At 40.6% G+C, this 24,329-nt stretch overlaps 1 protein-coding gene and 1 pseudogene across 3 annotated transcripts in view; both read left to right on the top strand.

Moving 5' to 3' along the window:
* CSNK1G1 (casein kinase 1 gamma 1) overlaps positions 1 to 24,329 on the top strand; it is a 224,844-nt gene that overhangs the window by 162,083 nt on the left and 38,432 nt on the right. For all 3 annotated transcript variants that reach the window (XR_008380748.1, XM_053595049.1, XM_053595048.1), the window contains exons 7-10: positions 6,318 to 6,403; positions 9,457 to 9,541; positions 9,801 to 9,949; positions 11,126 to 11,233. Coding sequence is in view for 2 of the 3 variants with exons in the window: in XM_053595049.1 (XP_053451024.1) it covers positions 6,318 to 6,403; positions 9,457 to 9,541; positions 9,801 to 9,949; positions 11,126 to 11,233 (428 nt within the window). In the remaining variant the exon portion in view is untranslated. The remainder of the gene's footprint in view (positions 1 to 6,317; positions 6,404 to 9,456; positions 9,542 to 9,800; positions 9,950 to 11,125; positions 11,234 to 24,329) is intronic.
* LOC128587683 (squalene synthase-like) lies at positions 30 to 883 on the top strand (annotated as a pseudogene).

Here is a 24,329-nt window from a genome sequence, read left to right as displayed (position 1 = left end):
AGCCTGGGCAACAGAGTAAGAATGTCTAAAAAAAAGAGAGAGAGAGACAGAAGGCTTGACAAGTGCTAGAGAATTTTCCAACGATTTTCCTCAAGTTTAGCAACTTGGCTGAGAAATATAAGTGATTGCTGACATTTGCCGGAAACGGGAATTGAGATGACAGTTTTGGATTAACACGTGACCTCTGAAAAGAAGTGGGGCAAGTACTATCACTATGTTGTTGGACCAGTGGGAATTGGCCTATCTCTTCCCAGTCTCAGAGTTCAAAGACCCTTTACTTGGTAGTGCCAACTCGGTTGGACTGTTTTTGCAGAAAACAAACAACATTAGGGATTATTTGGAAGACCAACAAGAAGGAAGAAAGTTTTGGCCTCAAGAGGTTTGGGCAGGTATGTTAAGAAATTGAGGGATTTTGATAAGGCAGAGAATATTGGCTATGCCGTATCTGATCACCAATGCCCTACACTACAGTCCAGATGTTATCACCTATCTTTCAAGAAACCAGAGCGTGTTTAACTTCTGTGCTATTCCATAGGTAATGGCCTGCTACATTGGCTGCCTGTTTCAATAATCAGGTGTTCAAAGGGGTGGTGAAGATTCAGAAAGGTCAAGCAGTGACCTGATAATAGATACCACCAATATGCCATCTGTGAAAGCTATAATATACCCATATATAGAAGAGATTTATCATAAAATTCCCAACTCAGATCCATCTTGCAGTTAAACAAGGCAAATCATCTCCAATATCAGGATGCAGAATCTCCCCACACCACTACCCCCCATTTACCCGTCATTTGTCATGCTCTTGGCTGCCCTGGGCCGATCGTATCTGAACACACTCCCCTAGGTCACAGAAGACTATTTTCAGACTGGAGAACTCTGATTTGCGATTTGTGTGGAAGCTGAGGGTCACCATGAAATGGATGTACTTTTTCTTCAAAGATGGATATTGGCTTCCTAACATCTTTTTCTTTCCATTTTAATCCCTAAAAGAACTCTTGGTGACTGCAACCTTTAAGAAATTGAAATGCAGTTGAGAAGAATATAAAATGAAAGGAAAGGCTGCCTTGCCTTCAGCAGCTTGGTACTTAGAGTGCTGACCACTTTAGTTTCTTGTGCTAATGACAGAGCATTCTGTGCTACAGATAAGGTGACATGGGTGCATATGGGACTGGTCATGAGGTCTGGCTAGAATTATAATTAAATATACATATGTGTATATATACATATATATATATATTTTTTTAAACAGTCTCACTCTGTTGCCTCAGGCTGTAGCATGCTATGGTGTCATAGCTCAGCAACCTTAAACTCCTGGTCCCAAGTGATCCTCTTGCCACAACCTCCTAAGTAGCTGGGACTACAGGTGCCTGCCACAACACCCAGCTATTTTTAGAGACAGGGTCTGGCTCTAGCTCAGGAGGGTCTCAGACTTGTGAGCTCAGGCAGTCCACCTGCCTCAGCCTTCCAGAATGCTAGGATTACAGGTGTGAGCCACCAATCCTTACCACCAGCTAATTCTTCTGCTTATTTTTTTTTTTTTTTTTTTTGCAGTTTTTGGCCAGGGCTGGGTTTGAACCCCACACCTCCAGCATATGGGGCTGGCGCCCTACTCCTTGAGCCACAGGTGCCGCTCCTCTTCTGCTTTTTTTTAGTCGAGAGGGTCTCACTCTTGCTCAGGCTGGTCTCAAACTCCTGAGCTCAAGCAATCCACCCACCTCGGCCTCCCAGAGTGCTAGTATAATTAACTATATTTAGCTATAGCTTTAATTTGAAGCAACCTTTGAATATTCATCATAGTAGAAAATGAAAAAATGTAAAGGATATGCAACTCTCACTGAAATATACTGTTACCATCAAAAAACAACTTTTTTTTTTTTGAGACAGAGTCTCACTCTGTCACCCTTGGTAGAGTGCTGTGGCGTCACAGCTCACAGCAACCTCAAACTCTTGGGCTCAAGGGATTCTCTTGCCTCAGCCTCCCAAGTAGCTGGAACTACAGGCACCCGCCACAACACCTGGCTACTTTTTTTTTGTAGTTCTCGTTGTTTAGCAGGCCCTGGCCTGGTTCGAACTTGCCAGCCCCAGTGTATGTGACTGGCACCCTAACCACTGAGCTATGGGTGCCAAGCCCCGTCACCATATTTGTTCTCTTCCCATTATAGAGAATACTTACAGATGATTGTCACTGTTCTCTAAACTCTGTCCTGTGTCTCAAACTAGAGAGGCTTTCATAGGAACTCCAGTGTTATTGATTTTAAAATGTGTTGCATCCTTTATGTTGTAATGAAAAGAGGACTGAGAAGGGAGAGGAGAATAAAGGAAGAGTCCTGGGCAGCGCCTGTGGCTCAGTTGGTAAGGCGCCGGCCCCATATACCGAGGGTGGCGGGTTCAAACCTGGCCCCGGCTGAACTGCAACAAAAAAATAGCCAGGCATTGTGGCGGGCGCCTGTAGTCCCAGCTACTCAGGATGCTGAGGCAAGAGAATCGCTTAAGCCCAGGAGTTGGAGGTTGCTGTGAGCTGTGTGATGCCACGGCACTCTACGGAGGGCCATAAAGTGAGACTCTGTCTCTACAAAAAAAAAAATAAAAGGAAGAGTCCTAAACGTAATGTTACCACAATAGATTAGCCACTGTCTTAGTCCACTTTGTGTTGCTATAAAGGAATACCTGAGGGCTGGGTAATTTATAAAGAAGAAAGATTTGTTTAGCTCATGGTTGTACAAAAAGCAGGGCACTAGCATCTGCTTGGCTTCTGGTGAGGCGAGTCACAGGCTGCTTCCACTCATGGTGGAAGGCAAGTGGGAACCCAGCTGTGCAAAGATCTCATGGTGAGAGAGGAATGGGGGTGGAGTTGGAGGGGTGCCAGGCTGTTGTTTAACGACCCCTATGTAGAGAACTAGTAGAGTGAGAACTTACTCCCCCAGATGGAGGGCACTAATGTATTCATGTGGGATCCACCCCCACGACCCAAAGACCTCCCATTAGGCCTCACCTTTAACATTGAGATCAAATTTCAACATGAGGCTTGGGAACAGACATCCAGACCATAATAGCCACATTCCAAATTATTAAGATATGGCTGGGGGTGGTGCCTGTGGCTCAGTGAGTAGGGCCCCGGCCCCATATACCGAGGGTGGCGGGTTCAAACCTGGCCCCGGCCAAACTGCAACAACAACAACAACAAAAAAAAATAGCCAGGCCTTGTGGCAGGTGCCTGTAGTCCCAGCTACTCGGGAGGCTGAGGCAAGAGAGTCGCCTAAGCCCAAGAATTGGAGGTTGCTGTTAGCTGTGACGCTGAGGGCGACAAAGTGAGACTCTGTCTCTTAAAAAAAAAAAAAAAGATATGGCTGGGACAGCCCAATTTATATTATTTAATGGTTAAAATTAGGGCAAGAATATTGGATATTCTTTCCCCTTTCTTTCTACAGAGTACCCTATATTTAACCTAAAATCAGAGATGTGATGCATATAAACCAAACTCATATTTCTAATTGGTTGAAGAATTTTTGTGTCTGACGTCTCACTAATAATGAAACCTTTTTTCGAAAATAACAATATCCTGCATGAAAAATAATGAGGGCATGTGGAAATAATGAATTGAACAAGTATGGAATGTTGAAAGAATTACAGAAATAAGTGTGCTCTGATTTTTTTTCATTATTTTTTTTTTCTTGAAAAGCCCTAATAGCTTAAGTTATAAATTATCACAGATTACTTTAGAATTCTAAAGCTGGCAAATGACTTTTCAAATGTGCTAAATTGACTATTTTATTTTCAGATGAGGAAAGTGAGGCCCAAAGCAGGTGATTTGTCAATTCTTAATTTCACTGAATTGAATAAGACAAGATGAGCCAACACCTAGATCATTGACCTGATTTAGGATCTGTTTTCCTATTATCCCATATTTCATAGCTATTTTTCATCATTCTCAGGATTTGAAAGTTTACCTTATTACTTATTCCAGTGAGTTTAAAAATTATTTTAATCTCATTTTATAATTGACTTTGCTATAGAGAGAAATATTTTTTCTTTAGGCCCAATCTATATTGAAAATGTGGAGAATTTCGCCCTCTAGTGCCCAACAAACTAGAATTCAAACATTTGTCTAGTGAATATTTTAATTACCAAGTTGATATGAAAATGGAGAGGCAGTGAATAGATATGATACAATTTGAGAAATTGCAATGTGGTTTCTCTATCTGCCCTGCTTTATGGGAGGCATCAGCTCACCCTGCTTGCTCTTTTCTATTTTCATTTGTAAATATTTAGGTTCATTACCAAACTATTTTTTTGTTGTCAACTATTTATAATATTTTGCACACTTTAGGCAAGGCATTCAGACAAAAGCTTCTGATGGTATCGCTTTTGTTTGTTTGTTTGTTTAGAGATAGGGTCTTATTCTCTCTCCCAGACTAGAGTGCAGTGATGTCATCATAGTTCCCTACAACTTTAAACTCCTCGTCTTTAGCGATCCTCCTGCCTCAGCATCCCAAGTAGCTGGAACTGTAGGTGCACACTACCCCGCCTGGCTCATTTTTTTCTATTTTTTTGTAGAGACAGGGGTCTCACTCTTGCTCAGGCTGGTCTCAAACTTCTGGCCTCAAGTGATCTTCATACCTCAGCCTCCCAAACTGCCAGGATTATAGGCGTGAGCTACCATGCCTAGCCTTTATTTCATTCTTTTGAAGATTATTTCAATTGATGTATACCAACTCAGTTTCATGTTATTCATCCTTCTGTTAGGGAGCCTCTCCTTCACTTAGTGAGCACCTGTCCATAGACCTCCTTGAAACAGCTATGTAGAAAGTTGCTTCTCCTTCATCTAATCAGTAGAGTACTATTCATTCTTTTTCATGCACATTTCCCAGAATTTCAGGTACCAATCCACCATATTGTGCTTCTTTATTTTGAGCTGAGTGGCTTTCTTTGCCTCCTTGCCCTGTTGAGTTTTACTTTTTGTACAAGGAAGGCACAGTCATGTTGAAGGTAGCCTTTCAGTCTTGCTTCTCTAATTTATTTTGATAAAACCCTAAACTTGATTCTAAAAAATAAATACATAAAATGTCTGAGATGAACCATAATTGACAAATTAGAAATAAAGGCATGTACTTTAGTCTGACAACCAGAGAACCAAAGAATATTTAGGATATTTTCTGAGAAAGTTAGAGTTTTTTATTAACTATTTTTTATCATCTCATTCTCAATTAAAGGAAAGAAAAATCCAGCAACTTGTTTTGGATAAGCTCCCAAAATGCAAGGACTTTTGGGTTTTTTATTTTGTTTCTTTTGTGATGGGGTCCCAGTCTGTTTCCAAGGGTGGTCTTGAATACCTAGGATCAAGCAATCCTCCTGCATTAAGCTGCCTGAGTAGCTGGGACTACCGGTGCTTACTGCCATACCTGGCTGGAACTTTGTTTTTTGTGCTCATCCAGAGCATCTTAGTAAAAAATTAAAATTTTTCTTTTAAAGGCAGTAATTATAGGACCTGGTACAAATGAAATAGGAGCCAAGAGATTATGCATTGATGCTCATTTGTATGAAACTGAATTTTCATGTAAGTGTTTTTATGATGAATCAAAAGCACTAAGCATGTATGCTAGGCCTAGCCGGAAAGAACTGTTGTAACAGTTTTTGTTGCTTAATCTATTGCTCACTTTCTCTGGTGGTAACCAATGTATAATTGTAGCCCATATACTGGAAATAGCATTTTATTTAAATTTTCTGTCAGGAGGGTGACAGCATTGAGTTAGGGGTGATTACTCACTGTTCAGTGATTTAGGCTTGGTATTTTTTTGTTTTGTTTTGAGACAGTCTCACTCTGTGCCCTGGGTAGAATGCCGTGGCATCATAGCTCACAGCAAACTCAAATTCTTGGACTCATGCCATCCCCTTGCCTTAGCCTTTCTAGTAGCTGGGACTACAGGTGCCCACCACAATGCCTAGCTAGTTTTTCTATTTTTAGTAGAGACAGAGTCTCACATTTGCTCAGGCTGGTCTCAAAATTCCTGAGCTCAGGCGATCCACCTGCCTTGGCCTTCTAGAGTGCTAGGATTACAGGCTTGAGCCACAGCTGAGGTTGGTTTTAATTTAGGATTTGGTCTTTTCATTTGATAATTACTTAGCAGCAACAGATCTAGGCAAAGAATGTACACGTTGATTGTTTTGTTTGTTTTGATCCAAAATACTATCCCTGAAAGAATTAGTCAACGGAGCCTTTCTGGAACAGAAGGGTTTCTGAAGAGATTACTTGGTTTTGAACTCTTTTCTGTTTTAATAACTGCAAACATTAATGTGTGATCTGTCTTCCCTTTTAGAGCAAAGCCGGAGAGATGATTTGGAAGCCCTAGGCCATATGTTCATGTATTTCCTTCGAGGCAGCCTACCCTGGCAAGGACTCAAGGTATCCTTGAAAGTGCTCAGTAGAGGGCTTTGTTTCAATGCTCAGTTCTTAATGAAGGAACTGCTGGCTCTATGTCTCTTAAAAAGCACCAAGGGGAGAGTGGTGCCTATGGCTCAAAGGGGCAGGCCCCATATGCTGGGTTCAAACCCAGCCCTGGCCAAAAACTGTAAAAAAAACCAAAAAGGCACAAAGGGGAAGATTGGTGATAGAAATGAGAAGCAGGGCCTAGTTATATTATTAGTGTACATTGTAAATTCTTAACTAGGCTTTGGAAGTTCTGTTTTGTTTACATTTGTCTTCTTTCTTGTCTTTTATCCTTGATTTGGGGTTTACCATATTCTTTTCTTTCATTCCCTCCCAGCCTTGGCAGTGTTGTTTTTTCCTGTGTGTTGGTATTCCTCCTCCACTACCATTATGTAGCAGGAGGAGTGTTCCCAGTATGTTAGGAAATTTTTAGAACAAATTTATGACTGCAGCTGCTACATGTTTTCCCAGAAAGCCCAGCAGGGGATGTCCCTCTGGGCAACTGGAAAATATTTACTTTTCCTGTGTAGGCTAAGGACCCACCTGAACTAAAATGAAAATCTAGGTTTAATATTGCTGTTCGCATGTATTATTGGATAAATGCCTGTTCAGACAATAGCCATTCCTTGCCATACGTGTAGACTTTATTTATTTTGTCACCCTTGGATAGAGTGCCATGGCATCATAGCTTACAGAAACCTCAAACTCTTGGGCTCAAGTGATCCTCTTGCCTCAGCCTCCCAAGTAGCTGGGATTACAGGTGCCCGCTACGATGCCCAGCTATATATTTTTTTTTAAGAGACGGCATCTTGACTCGGCGCCTGTGGCTCAAGTGACTAGGGCACTAGCCACATACATGGAAGCTGGCAAGTTCAAATACAGCCCGGGCCTGCCAAACAACAATGACAACTACAACCAAAAAAAAAAAAAAATAGCCAGGCATTGTGATGGGTGCCTATAGTCCCAGCTACTTGGGAGGCTGAGGCAAGAGAATCATTTAAGCCCAAAAGTCTGAGGTTGCTGTGAGCTGTAACGCCATGGCACTCTACCAAGGGTGACATAGTGAGACTCGGTCTCAAAAAAAAAAAAAAAAAAAGAGAGACGATGTCTTGCTCTTCAGGCTGCTCTTGAACTCATGAGCTCAAGCAATCCACCTGCTTCACCCTCCCAGAGTGCTAGGATTACAAACTTGAGCCACCACACTCTGCCAAATGTATAGACTTTAAATAGCCTTCCTTAGGTAGGCATCTGTATAGTGCCTACATGTCAGAATTAACTATTAATTATCATAATTATAAGATTATAATTATTCTGCTTCTGGCTATTAGATTAGGAAATGATGAGCTTCCAACCCTAATCTGTAGCTTGGGGTGCTGCTATACCCCCTATTTCCAGAAATTCGGCAGAATGATCTATTTTATTATGCTTTACGGGACATTGTCCTAAAATGTAAGGCTTCAACCCATTCCTCCTTGAGATTTTATTTCTTTTCCCTTAATTCCTCTCGTGACATCTCTTCCATGGTCTTCTTCTAATGCTATACATTTTCTCGTAGATATCAATAGCTTTCAAATAGATTTTCACATCCTACTTGTTATCTCACCAAACAATGCATTAGTGTACTATTAATTGCTTAACTCTGTCATGGTCTGTGAATCATTTTAATAGTAGTTACAATTGCACAATTTCTCCAGTTTACTTCAGAACGCTATTGTTTAATAGGTGCAGCGGGTTAGGTAAAGCCTGACAAGAATCTCTAGAGATCCTACTGTTGGTCTACTGTCCAGAAACCCTCTGACTACAGTTGTGAGCACACTAGACTTAGGCTGCTCTGAGCCACTCATATACACCAAACCTATCTGTTAGCCATGCCTATTCCACAGATAATTTTTTTCTTTTATAGAACCACCTCCTTGTTTTTTATTTTTGGTTGTTTTTTTGTTTATTTGGGGGGAGGGAGAGATGCAGAGTCTTACTCTATTATCACTGCTAGAATTCAGAGGCATCATCACAGTTTGCTACAACCTTTTAATTTCTAGGCTCAGGCAATTCTGTCTCAGCTTCCCAAGTAGCTGGGACTACAGGTATGTGCCACTATCCCCAGCTCATTTTTTCTATTTTTAGTAGAGACAGGATCTTGCTTTTCCTTAGGCTAGTCTCAAACTCCTAATCTCAAGCAATCCACCCCCTTCAGGCTCCCAGAGTGCTAGGATTACAGGTGTGAGCCTTGGTAGCCAGCCATTAGAACCACATTGTTGAAAGGCATTTTTCTTTTCTTTTTTTTTTTTTTTTTTTTTTGTAGAGACAGAGTTTCACTTTATGGCCCTTGGTAGAGTGCCATGGCATCATACAGCTCACAGCAACCTCCAACTCCTGGGCTTAAGTAATTCTCTTGCCTCAGCCTCCTGAGTAGCTGGGACTACAGGCGCCTGCCACAACGCCCAGCTATTTTTTCTTTTTTTTTTTGGTTGCAGTTCAGCCAGGGCCGGGTTTGAACCCGCCACCCTTGGTATATGGGGCCAGCGCCTTACCGACTAAGCCACAGGCACCGCCCTGAAAGGCATTTTTCATTTTCTGTACCCCACCGCCACCTCATTCAACTTCTCACTTGTATGTGGTAGAACCATCTATTTCCTCTACTTGCATTAGCAATACTTTTATCTTAGAGCTGATCTAAGAGGAAGAAGCTAAATCATTGTTAAACCCTAATGACGATGGGATATTACTAAGCTTCTGCAATTTTGAAAATGTTGCCACGTAATATTTTTATTTTCTTATCCTAGCCACTCATCTCATTACATTTGATGGTGTTTATCTGAGACTATTAAATATTTTTGCAAGTAAAACTTTGTAGTACACAGATGTTTGTCTGTATCTGAATATATCATCTCTACATTTCTTAATTGTTAGTGTTAGAGAGAATACAAATTGAATGTAACTAACAAATCTGCCAATTTTAATGAAGATTGTATCTGAACCTCCCATACTTAGCACCTCTTTCCAAATAACTTTCTTTTTACTCTCTATAGGCTGATACATTAAAAGAGAGATATCAAAAAATTGGTGACACCAAAAGGAATACTCCCATTGAAGCTCTCTGTGAGAACTTTCCAGGTAGGATGCTAAAGGAACACTTCAGCAATGTGACTGAGCCTTAAGGAGATGGAGTCCTTGACTTGGTATCTCTCGATAATGGGTGCTGTTCAGCTAGTTTACATTTCCTTTTATTGTTACTGAGACCAAAATAGATTTTATCACTTTTATTTGATTCATAGAGAAAATACTTAAATGCCTATGTAAATTATCCCTTCTGTGACCACATCATTGAGAAGCATTCAGCTAATGAGCATTGTCTTTCACCTCTTTCCTACAGAGGAAATGGCAACATACCTTCGATATGTCAGACGATTAGACTTCTTTGAAAAACCTGACTATGAGTATTTACGGACCCTCTTCACAGACCTCTTTGAAAGAAAAGGGTACACCTTTGACTTTGCCTATGATTGGGTCGGAAGGCCTATTGTAAGTATCTTCTTTTTACCCCATAACCTTTGCCAGAACAGCATTGCCCTACTCCTTAGATTGTAGACTTTATATTTACAGCCTTTTCAGAGTGTCACCCTAGATTGTTCTCACTGGAGTTAGGAAGTAGGAATTACATATTCTTTAAGATTATAACTTGTATGTTCTAAGGTACCAGAATTTAAGCCAGTTTTTTAGAAGTACAGTAGACCTCTGTAAGTTGACCACCCAAAGGTCTGTGATGAACAGGCCAATACACAGAGGTGATCAACATAGGGAAATGGCCCTGCTGTACTGACACATACATGTGGTGCATGTCTAGTCTATGAAAATTAGACAAACTTAAGGAGGTGGTCAGTGTAACTAGGTGGTCAACTATGGAGGTTCTATTATAGTTTTATTTCATTTAAAAGTTGGTGCTCCATATGCTGTTAAGCTTTTTGACTTCGATAGGAGTAGAACCCAGTATCATAGGAAACTTTTGGATTTGCTCTTCTGGCCAGAGGTCCACAGGGTCAGAGAGTATGGTAACATACTCCTGTAGGATAGTTTTTTATTTATTTCTTTTTTATTTTATTATTATTATTATTTTTAGAGATAGAGTCTCACTTTGTCATCCTCGGTAGAGTGCCTTGGCCTCACAGCTCACAGCAACCTCCAGCTCTTGGGCTTAGGCAATTGTCTTGCCTCAGCCTCCCAAGCAGCTGGTACTACAGGCGCCTGCCACAACGCCCGGCTGTTTTTTGTTACAGTTTGGCTGGGGCCATGTTTGAACCCACCACCCTTGGTATATGGAGTCAACGCCCTACTCACTGAGCCATAGGTGCCACCCAGTTTTTTATTTTATTTTTATTTTTTTGCAGTTTTTGGCCAGGGCTGGGTTTGAACCCGCCACCTCCAGCATATGGAGCTGGTGCCTTACTCCTTTGAGCCACAGGTGCCGCCCCCAGTTTTTTATTTTAAAGAGTAAGCTACTCCCCAATGAACTACTGAAGATCAGGCTGCCTCCCTTTTGTAGGTGAGCAAAGAGAATACAGAAAGACTTGAAACTGCTCTCGATGACTGAAAATATTCACTACTACTCTATTACAATTAGAATTAGATTGATGTTATCCTTTGCAAATATATTAGGTTAGACCTGCTTTTCCCATCTGGCTTTTTGTTTCATTTTTCCAGCCTACTCCAGTAGGGTCAGTTCATGTAGATTCTGGTGCATCTGCAATAACTCGTGAAAGCCACACACATAGGGATCGGCCATCACAACAGCAGCATCTTCGAAATCAGGTATTTGTTGTTCTTAATTCTTTTAGACCAGTGGTTTTCAACCAGTGTGTGCCATGAGAGGATCTTAGGTGTGCTGGAAAATTTTTTTTTTTTTTTTTTGTAGAGACAGAATTTCACTTTATCGCCCTCGGTAGAGTGCCATGGCATCACACAGCTCACAGCAACCTCCAACTCCTGGGCTTAAGCGATTCTCTTGCCTCAGCCTCCCGAGTAGCTGGGACTACAGGCGCTCGCCACAACGCCCGGCTATTTTTTGGTTGCAGTTCAGCCGGGGCCAGGCTTGAACCCGCCACCCTTGATATATGGGGCCGGCACCTTACCGACTGAGCCACAGGTGCCGCCCATGTTGGAAATTTTTTTTTGTGTGTGTAGAGACAGAGTTTCACTTTATTGCCCTCAGTAGAGTGCCGTGGCGTCTCACAGCTCACAGCAACCTCCAACTCCTGGGCTTAGGCGATTCTCCTGCCTCAGCCTCCCGAGTAGCTGGGACTACAGGCGCCCGCCACAACGCCCGGCTATTTTTTTGTTGCAGTTTGGCCGGGGCTGGGTTTGAACCCACCACCCTCGGCATATGGGGCTGGCGCCCTGCTCACTGAGCCATAGGCGCCGCCCCCGTGCTGGAAATTTTTTAAAGATCTTTAATTCAATCATTTTTGAGGCTGGGCACAGTGACTTACACCTGTAATCCTAGCACTCTAGTAGGCCAAGACAGTTGAATTGCCTGAGATTACGAGTTTGAGACCAGCCTGAGCAACAGTGAGGCCCTGTCTGTACTAAAAATAGAAAAAACTAGTCAGGCATTATGGTGGGCATCTGTAGTCCTATCTACTTGGGAGGCTGAGGCAAGAGGATCCCTTGAGCCAAAGAATTTGAGGTTACTATGATCTGTGATCCCATAGCACTCTACCCAGCGCGGCAGAGTGAGATTGTGTTTTGGATGGATAGATAGATAGGTAGATAGATAGATAGATAATGTCATAAATAAGTAATGAATAAATAATTTTCAAAAGAAGTTCAAAGCAGTTAAAACCGCTTTAAATTGTTTAAGTGTGTATATCATTGTTATAATAAATGTTTTATTGTTATAAGTAAACATAAGCTTATTTTTGAAGTGGGTAGGGTGTAGCCTTGAAAACTAAGATTTTGCAATACATCCATGGATAGTGCAATTTGATAAGGATTTGCCAGTGAACACTGATAGATGTCAAAATCATCCAGAGGAATGATCCAAAATCATCCAAGCTATATGACTCAGCAATCCCTGGTGCCTGAAGTAGCAAGGAAGCGTAGCTTGTGCTAAATGTGTGGTATAGTTCTGTCTGTGTGTGTTTGTTTGTTTTTGAGACAGAGCCTTAAGCTGTCATCCAGGGTAGAGTGCTGCAGCATCACAGCTCACAGCGACCTCCAATTCTTGGGCATCAGCAATTCTCCTGCCTCAGCCTCCCAAAGTAGCTGGGACTACAGGTGTTTGCCACAACACCTGGCTATTTTTTGGTTGTAGTTGTCATTGTTTGGTGGGCTGGATTTGAACATGCCAGCTCCGGTGTATATGGCTGGCACCCTAGCCACTTGAGCTATAGGTGCCAAGCCTTTCTGTCTGTATTTGAAATAGTAAAGTAGTTGGACAGAATTACCTTGCAGATCCTAGTTTTGAAAATTTTCCAAGTATGTTCAATTAATACCTGTATTTCTTTTTTTTAAAGTATGAGTTTATTAAAAAAAAAAAAGTATGAGTTTATTTACTTATTTTTATTGTTTTTGATTTAGCATTTTTATTTTTATTACATAGCATTCAATTAAAACGGACAAGTTTTTAGTAAGAAATAAAAATTAGAAGAAGACACTACTGTGTCGAATACTGCTTCATCCAATACATTGAAAAATTAAAAACAGTCATCAATATAATGAACATTATTTATCATTTGGTTTCATATGTAGTAAAGGAAATCTATCACATCCTATATGAGTAATTTGTGGTGAAACATTAGCAGATGAAGCTATGGTTCCATGCAAATTAAAGAGGTATTTATAATCCAGACATTTTCACTTGCCTTAAAAGCCAGTGAACTATTTCAAGCGACTTGTACTCAGTAATACTAAACAAGCAAAAATATGGACCGAATGTGCAACAATATCAGATAAAGCACAAGAAGGTGTTATGCAGTTGCAGAAATTGTCGTTATGAAAATGAAATCTCATACAAATACAGAATCCATTATTTTACTGGCCTGCTGTGCAATTGTAAAAACAATGTTTGAAGAAAGATAAGGAAAAGAAATTTTTAAAATTCTGCTTTCAGTTTCTCAGCACGTTAAGGATTTATCGGAAATTACAAGAGAGTTCAAGTAATATCTCACCTCAAAGAAGTAAACATGTTTGCAATTCAGTTGGGTGAATCTACTAATAACAATGGTAAACCCCAAATTTTAGCATTCAGTAGATTTGTCTGTAAAGAAGAAATAATAGAAGAGTTTTTATTTTGTTGACCACTCCAAACAACAACAAAGGGGAAAGATTCTTTAGATTTGATCAATACCTTTAATTGTAGTAACTTATCTTGGGATTCCAGCATTAGTATTTGTACAGATGGAGCCCCGTTTATGTTGAGGTGTAGAAGGATTTGTTACACTGCACAAGAAAAGAATCCAAAAATTATTTTCATACACTGTTTTCTACATAGAGAAGTGCTACCATCAAAATCATGTGTGCCTGAATTATAAAACATCCTAGACAACTCTGTTAAAATTATTAATTATATAAAAAGTAGGTCAGGTGGGTACAGTGGTTCACGCCTGTAATCTTAACACTCTGGGAGGCTGAGGCTGGTGGTTTGCCTGAGTTTCACGGGTTCAAAACCAGCCTGAGCAGGAGTGAGACCCCCATCTCTAAAAATGCCAGCCATTGTGGCGGGTGCCTGTAGGCCCAGCTACTTGGGAGCCTGAGGCAAGAGAATCACTTGAGCTCAAGAGTTTGAGGTTGCTGTGAGCTATGATGCCACAACACTCCACCAAGGGCAACAAAATGAGACTCTGTCTCGAAAAAAAAAAAAATTCAACCTTAAAAAGAAGGTATTCTAAGAAAAGGTCAAGCTCAGGCATCATTAAATGTTAAATTATAATAAGTATAAATGCCTTTTTAAAGAATTTTAATTGTTATCTTTTTATTATAAATTACAATAATAATTGTTTTAGTTTTTTGCCATAATGGTACATTTTGTTTGTGTTAATAAATCAAAAAGGTATATTCTTTTTTTTTTACTTTTTTTTTCTTAAATAGCTAAGTTGGCAAGCTTTTTTTTTTTTTTTTTTTGAGACAGAGCCTTACTTTGTCACCTTTGGTAGAGTTCTGGCATCATAGCTCACAGCAACCTCAAACACTTGGGTGGAAGCAATTCTCTTGTCTCAGCCTCCCAAGTAGCTGGGACTGTGGGTGCACGCCACAACGCCCCTTATCTTTTAGAGACAGGATCTCTCACATTCTCAGGCTGATCTTGAACCGTGAGCTCAGGGAATCCACCTGCCTCGGCCTCACAGAATGCTAGGATTATTACAGTCATGAGCCACTGCACCCGGCCTTTATAGTTCTTTTTTTGATTAACATAATTTAAGTGCGTCGTGAAAGTTTAACTGTAGGTTGTAGGTTCATGTGATATAAAATAAAAAGGTTGAAAAATACTGTTTTAGACATTTGTCTTCCTATGGCTAATACTAAACCCAAATTCTCCAGCTTCTCTGCATTAATATACATACTAAAAGATAATAAGCTTGCTTCTTACTAGTGTAGTAATGACATTGTAACAACCCTTGGGGCATTATACAGAGATATATCCAGATACCTAATGTAAAGCATCCATTCTAGAGAATCTGGACCTATCAGAATCTGTTGGCTAAAGAGAGAGCTGGCTATAAATTAGCATCCAAGGAAGTTTTCGACAGACCCAAAGGTTTTGCTTTAGGCCACTCTAGAGAAGGCCATGTTGCCTCTCCTTTCATTGTTTGGAAAACTATTGAGTCTAGCTGAGGGACATCTCTCACATTAAATATAGAAGTGGCAAAAATGAAAGGAATACAACAAATCTAACATTTTTTTGAAAGGGCTAACTGATTGGGAAGTAAATATGACAAACAGTTTTTATCTTTATATCATATATATCAGTAAGAGAAAAATGGAGACCACAGTAGATAAATTAAGCAAAGAATAGGAAACAGATTTTATGTGTTTTTTTAATCATTAATCATTATTACGTAATCAAATTAGCTTATTCCTCCTCCTCATGGCTTTGCTTTTTTATATTAACAAACATTTTTACAAGAAAATAGAGAAATAAGGACGGGCGCAGTGGCACTCATGCCTGTAATCCTAGTACTCTGGGAGGCCGAGGTGGGTGGATTCCTTGAGCTCACAAGTTCGAGACCAGCCTGAGCAAAAAATCGAGACTCCCATCTCTACTAAAAATAGAAAAACTGAGGCAAGAGAATCGCTTGAGCCCACTTTGGAGGTTGTTGTGAGCTAAGACACCACAGCCACTCCATCCAGGCAACAGCTTGAGTCTCTGTCTCAAAAAAAAAGGAAATATAGAAATACATATCTCATGAATGTATACATGTTTGTACATACGTTAAGAATAGTACGTAGAATTAGACACATGTACAATGAAGTATATCCACAAATATAGATCATTCACCAGCAAGTACATACTCTTGGTAAAACATCTGACTTGGTGAGGGAGGAAAACATATAAAGGAAGGAAAGCTATCTATTAGAGAGTACAAAAAAGAGAAAATGGATAAGCAAAAAAATGCAGCTTAACAAACTGGACACTAATTGGGTCTGTAGTTATATGCTTTTTGTGGAGGAAGGGGAACAGTCTCAGTCATCCTGGGGTTGAGTGTCATGGCGTCATAACTCACAGCAGCCTCAAACTCTTGGGCTCAAGTGATTCTCTTGCCTCAGCCTCCCAAGTAGCTGGGACTACAGGTGCCTGACACAACGCCTAGCTATTTTTAGAGATGAGGGTCTCACTCTGGCTTAGGCTGGTCTTAAATGCCTGAGCTCAAGCAATCCACCCGCCTCGGCCTCCCAGAGTGCTGGGATTACAGGCATGAGCCACCACACCCAGCCGAACATGCCTCAGTCAAAGTTTTTCTGAGACTGTAATTTGTCTTCTGAATTAACAACAAAAGACTGTTGACTTCTGCACTTGTTCTCTCTCACCCACCCACCACTTTTTTTAAAGGATAATCACTAGTGCGGGTGATGACACAGTTTAACTGACACTTGCATGCATTGCTATTGATTTTCCAAATTAGTACAAGTCTTCTAGAAGGTAATTTGATAAAGTTACTGTCTTCTCTGCTATAATCTTACTTCTTGAAATTAATCATAATAAAACAACCAAAAATATAGGTTAAGTTATATGCATAAAACTGTTATATTATAATTTATAGCAAAGGTATAGGAAGGATCTACTTATTCACCTATAAAGGAATGGTTATGGATCTACCTCTAATCCCTTATTGGATAAGCTGAATTATAGTAACATGAATTAGAGAGGAAGGGGGAAATATAATCAATCAAAGGAGATAATGCTAAAATATGAACAGTAGTAACATTGGAAGTAGTAGTATTCTGAGTAATACTATTTCCAAAATATTTCATAATGAAGCTTTATTACTTTATAATGAAAAATTCACTTAAATAGAAAAATAAAAAAAATAGTGCAGTCACAAATGGCCTATATCCCTGCTCATAATTTTAGAATATCGGGTGGTGCCTGTGGCTCAAGAAGTAGGGCGCCAGCCCCATGTACCGGGGGTGGCGGGTTCAGGCCCAGCCCCGGCCAAAACTGCAAAAAAAAATGATAATTTTAGAATATCTTAAAAATAAAACACGTCTTCTTTTTTTTTTTTTTTTTTTTTTGTAGAGACAGAGTCTCAGTGTACCGCCCTGGGGTAGAGGTGCCGTGGCGTCACACGGCTCACAGCAACCTCTAACTCTTGGGCTTACGTGATTCTCTTGCCTCAGCCTCCCCAGCAGCTGGGACTACAGGCGCCCGCCACAACGCCCGGCTATTTTTTTGTTGCAGTTTGGCCGGGGCTGGGTTTGAACCCGCCACCCTCGGCATATGGGGCCGGCGCCCTGCTCACTGAGCCACAGGCACCGCCCAAAAACATGTCTTCTTTAGTATTTTCTGCTTCAGTGAATTCATAATCAGTGATATTGTTTTGAATGGATTTTTATACGAGGAAAAGAGTTGAAAACCTGGACTACCATGATAAAAAATGAGGTTGTATCTAGAGAATTTCAGTGTACTTTTAAATGAAAGGTCTTTGGCCAGTATGTTTAATTATTTACAAAAATCTCCTAAAATAACCTGTAAGCTTATTTTTGAAGTCTCTCTCTGATTGTATTTTTCCTTTTAGAGTTTTTAATATCTCATGGCTACTAAAGGATTGGAGTTCTACATTCACGCAAATCTTACATATCCTTCCCGTCTAGATTGTGAATCTTTGCTGAGTAAAATTCTTTTTGTACTGTGCAGTGTGGGTAAATGGATTTCTAGTGTCTGTTCAACCTTCACACTATCTTAGTCTGTGGTCTTATTACTTCTGTTCCATATTCAGGATTATCTTTTCTTTTCTTTCTCTAATATGCACACCTTGGAGTTTTTTTGCTTTTTGGGGGTTTTTTGCAGTTTTTGACGGGGCTGGGTTTGAACCTGCCACCTCCGGCATATGGGGCTGGTGCCCTACTCCTTTGAGCCACAGGCACTACTCTGTTTTTTTTTTTTAATTTTTTTTTTTTTAAGAAAACTTGCAGCCTGATGGCACCTGTGGTTCAGTGGGTAAGGCGCTGACCACATACACAGAGGCTGGCGGCTTCGAGCCCAGCCCTGGCTAGCTGAAATTAACAGTGACAACTGCAACAATGACAACAAAAATAGCCGGGCAATGTGACAGGTGCCTGTGGTCCCAGCTACTTGGGAAGCTGAGATAAGAGAATCGCATGAACCCAGGAGTTTGAGGTTGCTGTGAGCTGTGATGCTACGGCACTCTAACCAGGTGGACATAATGAGACTCTGCCTCAAGGAAAAAGAAAACTTGCAACCAGCTATGTTCCTTTTTATTACTTTAGAAATGAAACAGTATGCTTTTCTAGACTAAATTGTTTCATGTTTTAAAATCAGTAAAGGAAGATATATAATCTCTCCTTGAGAAAAATGGAATGATATTGATTTTACGGACATCTAATCTCTTCTCAGCAACTTTCCCTCAGTAAATCTGAGCTGATGACTTGCTATATGAAAGTATATCCTGTGGATACCAATGTAAGTAGGGAATCCTTGTCCTTAAAGAGCTAACAAGTAGATAAGCCAAGTAGCCAGATAACTATAACAGAAGGCAGAACAGGTAAAAATCCTAGTCTCAATTATTATCATTTGAGATTAGAGGAAGGAAATATTTCATTTAGTATGATCATAACAGAGTTTGATGAGAGAAACTGCGTTTGAAGTGCTCTCAGAAGCATTAAGCAGAGATGGAAGAGGTATTCCAACAATACATGAACAACAACAAATGTTATATCTAGTTTTATTTTCTGAAATATAAGATGCGGCAAAGCGTGGTAGCTCACACCTGTAATCCCAGCACTTTAGGAAGCTGAGGCTATGGAAGATCTCTTGAGGCCAGGCGTTTAAGACCACACTGAGCAACATAGAGAGACCCCATCTCTACAAAATATAGAAAGCTGGGTATGGTGGTACATGTCTATAGTCCCAGCTACTCAGGAGGCTAGGGAAGGAGGGTCACTTAAGCCCAAGAGTTTGAGGTTGCAGCGAGTTGTGATGATCCCTTGGCCAGATAACAGAATGAAACACTATTTCAAAATATTAAAATAAACAAATAAATAAATACACGATAAGAACATAGGAGCCCTAGGATACAAAACTGGGAAAATTGTTTAGAGCCATCCGATGAAGCTCCTAGAATGCTGGACTGGAGAGTTGGTGCTTAATTTCAGTAGGAATAGGAGCTCAAGGTTCTTAATCAAAGGAGTTAAATTATGAAATTTTGCTTTAGAAATCTTTTGTCACTGCCAGGCTTGGTGGCTTATGCCTGTAATTCTAGCACTCTGGAAGGCTGAGGCCGGTGAATCACTTGAGCTCAGGAGTTTGAGACCAGCCTGAGCAAGAGCAAGACCTGTGTCTACTAAAAAAAAAGAAAAAAGCCTGGCATTGTAGCCGGTGCCTGTAGTTCCAGCTACTCAGGAGGCTGAGACAAAGGATCGCTTGAGCCCCAGAGTTTGAGGTTTCTATGAGTGCTGACACCACTGCACTTTACCGAGAGTGACAAAGAGAAACTCTGTCTCAAGAAAAAGAAATCTTTTGGCATTGAATGTAGTAGTAGCCTGGCAGCCACCATGGAGACCAAGAAGAAGGCAGTGGCCAGGCCCACTGGCTCACGCCTATAATCCTGGCACTCCTGGAAGGACAAGGTGAGTGGCTTGCTTGAGCTTACAAGTTTGAGACCAGCCTGAGCAAGAGCGATACCCTGTCTCTAAAATTAGCCAAGCATTGTGGTGTGCGCCTATAGTCCCAGCTGCTTGAGAGTCTGATGCAAGAGAATATCTTGAGCCTAAGAGTTTGAGGTTGCTGTGAGCTACAACACACCTTGGCACTCTAACCCAGGGCAATAGAGTTACAATCTTTGAGGGTGGGGAGAGAAGGTATCAGGTGCCTAGGTGAATTATATAATACTGAAAATGAAATAGAATTGTAGCGGCCAGGTGTGGTGGCTCACACCTGTAAACCTAGCTCTCTGGGAGGCCAAGGTGGGGTATTGCTTGAGGTCAGGAGCTCAAGACCAGCCTGAGCAAGGGGGAGATCTCATCTGTACTAAAAATAGGAAAATTGGCTGGGCATGGTAGTATACATCTGTAGTCTCAACTACTCAGGGCGATAAGGCAGGAGGATTGTCTGAGCCCAGGAGTTTGAGGTTGCTGTGAGCTACAGTTACATCACTGTCCTCTGGTGGGGTAACAGAGCAAGACTCTGTCTTCCCTCCACTCTCCAAAATAGAATTATAAAATGCTACAAAGTTAAAGTCCATCAGAATTGGCAGCCCACATTAATGTAAGGATTGAGGGAAAAAAATGAGTCAAATCTATTGCTGAAAATTTGGGCATGAATAATTAGAAAGCAGGTGGTATTGTTACTAGAAATGAGAAAGTTGGGAGAACTTGTTTAGAGTTTGAATTTATGTATCTTAAATTTGAAATACTAGCAGTATATTATACCTATAGAGGTCTAGTAGGGGGAGGATGGCTCTCATAAGAGAACTAGAGAAATGTTTGGGAGTCAAGGTATGGAGATGACATTGATGGTGCCTGAAGAGCCTCCTTATTCTGGGTAAATACCCATCCAACTATGTTATAGAGGAGCGAGCCTGGGATTAACAAGCTCTGTTTAGTCCCATACTTTAGAGAAGAAGAAAGAGAAAGAAGAGCTCAGAACTTGATTTTAACTTATTCTAAGACTTTGGCCATAGGACATTTAACCTTTTTTGGGTCTCAGCTTTCTCATTTATGCCTTATAAGAGCAGAGATATTTGTTTTGTTCACTGCTTTGTTCCTAACACCGAAATCAATGTCTGGAGTAGTGGGCACTTGATAAATAAACGTTTGAATGAATGAATCTATCTGCCAAATTAAGGGTATAGATGAAATGAAATATTTGTTTATAATAAAGAATTTTATTTAACCTTAAATGAACAACAAATTTTTTTCCTACTCGTTTTCCATGTCTTCAAAGATCCATTCTACCTGTTTGACAGCCCCAGTAGAGTTGGATTGTGTACACTGAAGGGGGAGGGTTGTAAAAAAACACAGCAGTCTTTTGCTGCAAAGTTCAAGCAATCCTATTAGTCTTCCTTCTCTTATCACAGTGAGACTCTCTTTGCCTTATACTGTGGGAAAATTTTTCTTTGCTGGTTTAGATGGTAAGTATTTAAGTGACTGCTGTCCATAGATACAATAATGAATCCTACGTATGGTTCCCAAAGGACTGCGTTTATTTTTTTTTTTTGTAGAGACAGAGTCTCACTGTACCGCCCTCGGGTAGAGTGTCGTGGTGTCACACGGCTCACAGCAACCTCCAGCTCTTGGGCTTCTGCGATTCTCTTGCCTCAGCCTCCTGAGCAGCTGGGACTACAGGCGCCCGCCACAACGCCCGGCTATTTTTTTGTTGCAGTTTGGCCGGGGCTGCGCTTGAACCCACCACCCTCGGTATATGGGGCCAGAGCCCTACTCACTGAGCCACAGGCGCCGCCCCCAAAGGACTGCATTTAAACTCACATATTTGGATCTACCCTTTAAACATTAAAATTTCTGTTATTTGCATTGTATTGTAATATATACTTTAATACCAGAAGATTTTTTTTTTGAGACAGTCACTTTCTTTCCCTTGGTAGAGTGCTGTGGCGTCATAGCTCGTAGCAACCTCAAATTATTGGGCTCCAGAATGTTTTTTTTTTTTTTTTTTTTTTGGCTGGGGCTGGGTTTGAACCCACCACTTCCAGCATATGGGGCCAGCGCCCTACCCCGTTGAGCCACAGGTGCTGCCCGGGCTCCAGAATGTTTTAACACAGATTTTGTGTAACTATAAAGGACAGTAATTAAACCATGAATGTGGATAGAATACAATATTCCAAACACTAGATTCATTTAGAAAGATCCCAATTGGGTTAGTTTTTTCCATCATTTTACTCTTGGCATTTTTCCTTCCCAAATTGTAAAGATGATAAATCTTGCTGTGGCTCTGATTCCTCTCTAAAGAATTCTGCATTACCATCCAGCAGGAAGGGAATTAAAATTTTAATAGTTCTGCCTATTTCTACCTGGAAAAACTACCCTTGCATCTTTTGATCAAATTAAATCTAGTGGAACAAGATGGCACATGCCTGTTACCCTAACACTTGAGGAGGCTAAGGCAAGTGGATCACTTGAGGCCAATAGTTTGAGACCAGCCTGAGCAAGAGCAAGACCCTGTCTCTATAAAAGAAAAGAAATAAATTAGCTGGGCTTGGTAACATGTGCCTATATAGTAGTCCCAGCTACTCTGAAAGCTGAGGCAGGAGGATCACTTGAGCCCAGGAGCTTGTGGCTACAGTGAGCTATGATGATGCCGCTATATTCTGGCACATTGGCTGCCACACTAGAAAAAAATTTTTTCCCTGGGGCTACAGTGTTTTTTTAGGTAAAGATAGATCAAGAGACATGCTTCATGAGGCCCCAGGCCAAAACTAGCATAGGTTAAATGGCAGTTTATGTGTTAGCCCAGGCAACAGAGCAAGACCTTGTCTTTAGAAAAAAAAAAAAAAGAGGAAGTAAGTCCTGCAAGTACTCTAACATTAGAGCATAATATACCATATAATATGAAAGGTTTTATTCTGTGTACATGTTCAACACACTAAATATAGAATATTGCATTAACTAGGACATGCATGTGGCAACATTCTTCCTGCTCCTTCGGAACTTTAAATCCAAGCTTGTCATTATCCTTATGTAAGTGCCTCACAAACATACACTACCATGGTTTAACAATTTTAATAGTTTCGGGTGGCACCTGTGGCTCAGTGAGTAGGGCGCCAGTCCCATATGCCGGAGGTGGCAGGTTCAAACCCAGCCCCGGCCAAAAAAAAAAAACAATTTTAATAGTTTCTTTTTACTCCCATTGACCTCTTTTATTTGGTGTGTTTTCTGTGGGCATTTAAGAAGAAAGTCTACTTAGTGTAAAAGGTTAGAGAGAACAGATACTGTTTTGAAGTTGGACCAAGTCATATTGGACATCAAGAACTATTGAATTCTAGCAGGCATGGTATCCTACTCCTGATACCGAATCCCAAAATATCACTTATTCCTTTTTGGGTCTTTATATGCACAGCATCTGTCTAAGAGGCAAGAGGTAGATGTTTTATAATTTTCTACTAGATGGAATATTCCTGGCAAATTCTTCAGTTTGATTAAGAATGAAAATAGGGGGCGGCACCTGTGGCTCAAGGAGTAGGGCACCGGTCCCATATGCCGTAGGTGGTGGGTTCAAACCCAGCCCCGGCCAAAAACCACAAAAAATAAAAAGAACGAAAATACGTGTTAAAGACAGTAAAGCTGATCTCTCATTCTTCCTAAGAACTATATTTAAAATAACTCAATACCTTATAAACACATAAGTAAATAACAAAATTTAAGAGAATCAAGTTGTACTGAGTTCTGAAGATGTGCTTATAGTAAAATAGTGGTTTGGATTTATTTGTTTCTCTAAGGAATATATTGCCTTAGAAAAATGTATTTTGTGCCAGGTGAAGTGGCTCACACATGTAATCCTAGCACGCTGTTAGGCCGAGGCAGGTGGATAGCTTGAGCTAATGAGTTCAAGACCAGCCTGAGCAAAAGCAAGAACCCTGTCTCTACTAAAAATAGAAAAACTAAGACAGGAGGATCTCTTGAACCCAAGAGGTGGAGGTTGCTGTGAGCTATGACACCATGGTACTCTACCCAGGGCAACAGCTTGAGACTCTGTCTCAAAAAAAAAAAATATATATATATATATATATATACACATACACACACATATATTTATTGGTTTAGTGCTGCTATGCTTACCGAATAAATCTTATTATGAGCATAATTTTTCCAAAGGAGAGACTAGATCAGATTGGTACATTGTCTAGGTAGTCAAAGATCTTCCTTCTAAGCTGTGTATAATTTCCTAACATGCAGCCTGCTGTATAGTAGAAGCACAGGCACAGAGATTGTATGCCTGCCCTGGTCTTGATCCACATAGAGCTCAGTGTAGGACAGTGCTGCCCTTCCTCATTTCTGGGACCTTAACTCTGAGGGAGCATTGAAATAGTAAGTACAAAATGAAAGTCTGTTACTTAGCTTCTTCTGCTCTATCACCTACTCATTGCTACTCACCTCTTTTTTTTTTTTTTTTTTTTTTTGAGACAGAGTCTTATTGTGTTGCCTTCAGTAGAGTGCTGTGGCGGCGTCTCAGCTCATAGCAACCTCCAGCTTAAGTGATTCTCTTGTCTTAGCCTCC

The sequence above is a fragment of the Nycticebus coucang genome, chromosome 6 (assembly GCF_027406575.1).
Source record: "Nycticebus coucang isolate mNycCou1 chromosome 6, mNycCou1.pri, whole genome shotgun sequence".
Lineage (NCBI taxonomy): Eukaryota > Metazoa > Chordata > Mammalia > Primates > Lorisidae > Nycticebus > Nycticebus coucang.
Note: the sequence above shows the minus strand (reverse complement) of the source record. Positions and strands in the feature narration are given on the sequence as shown.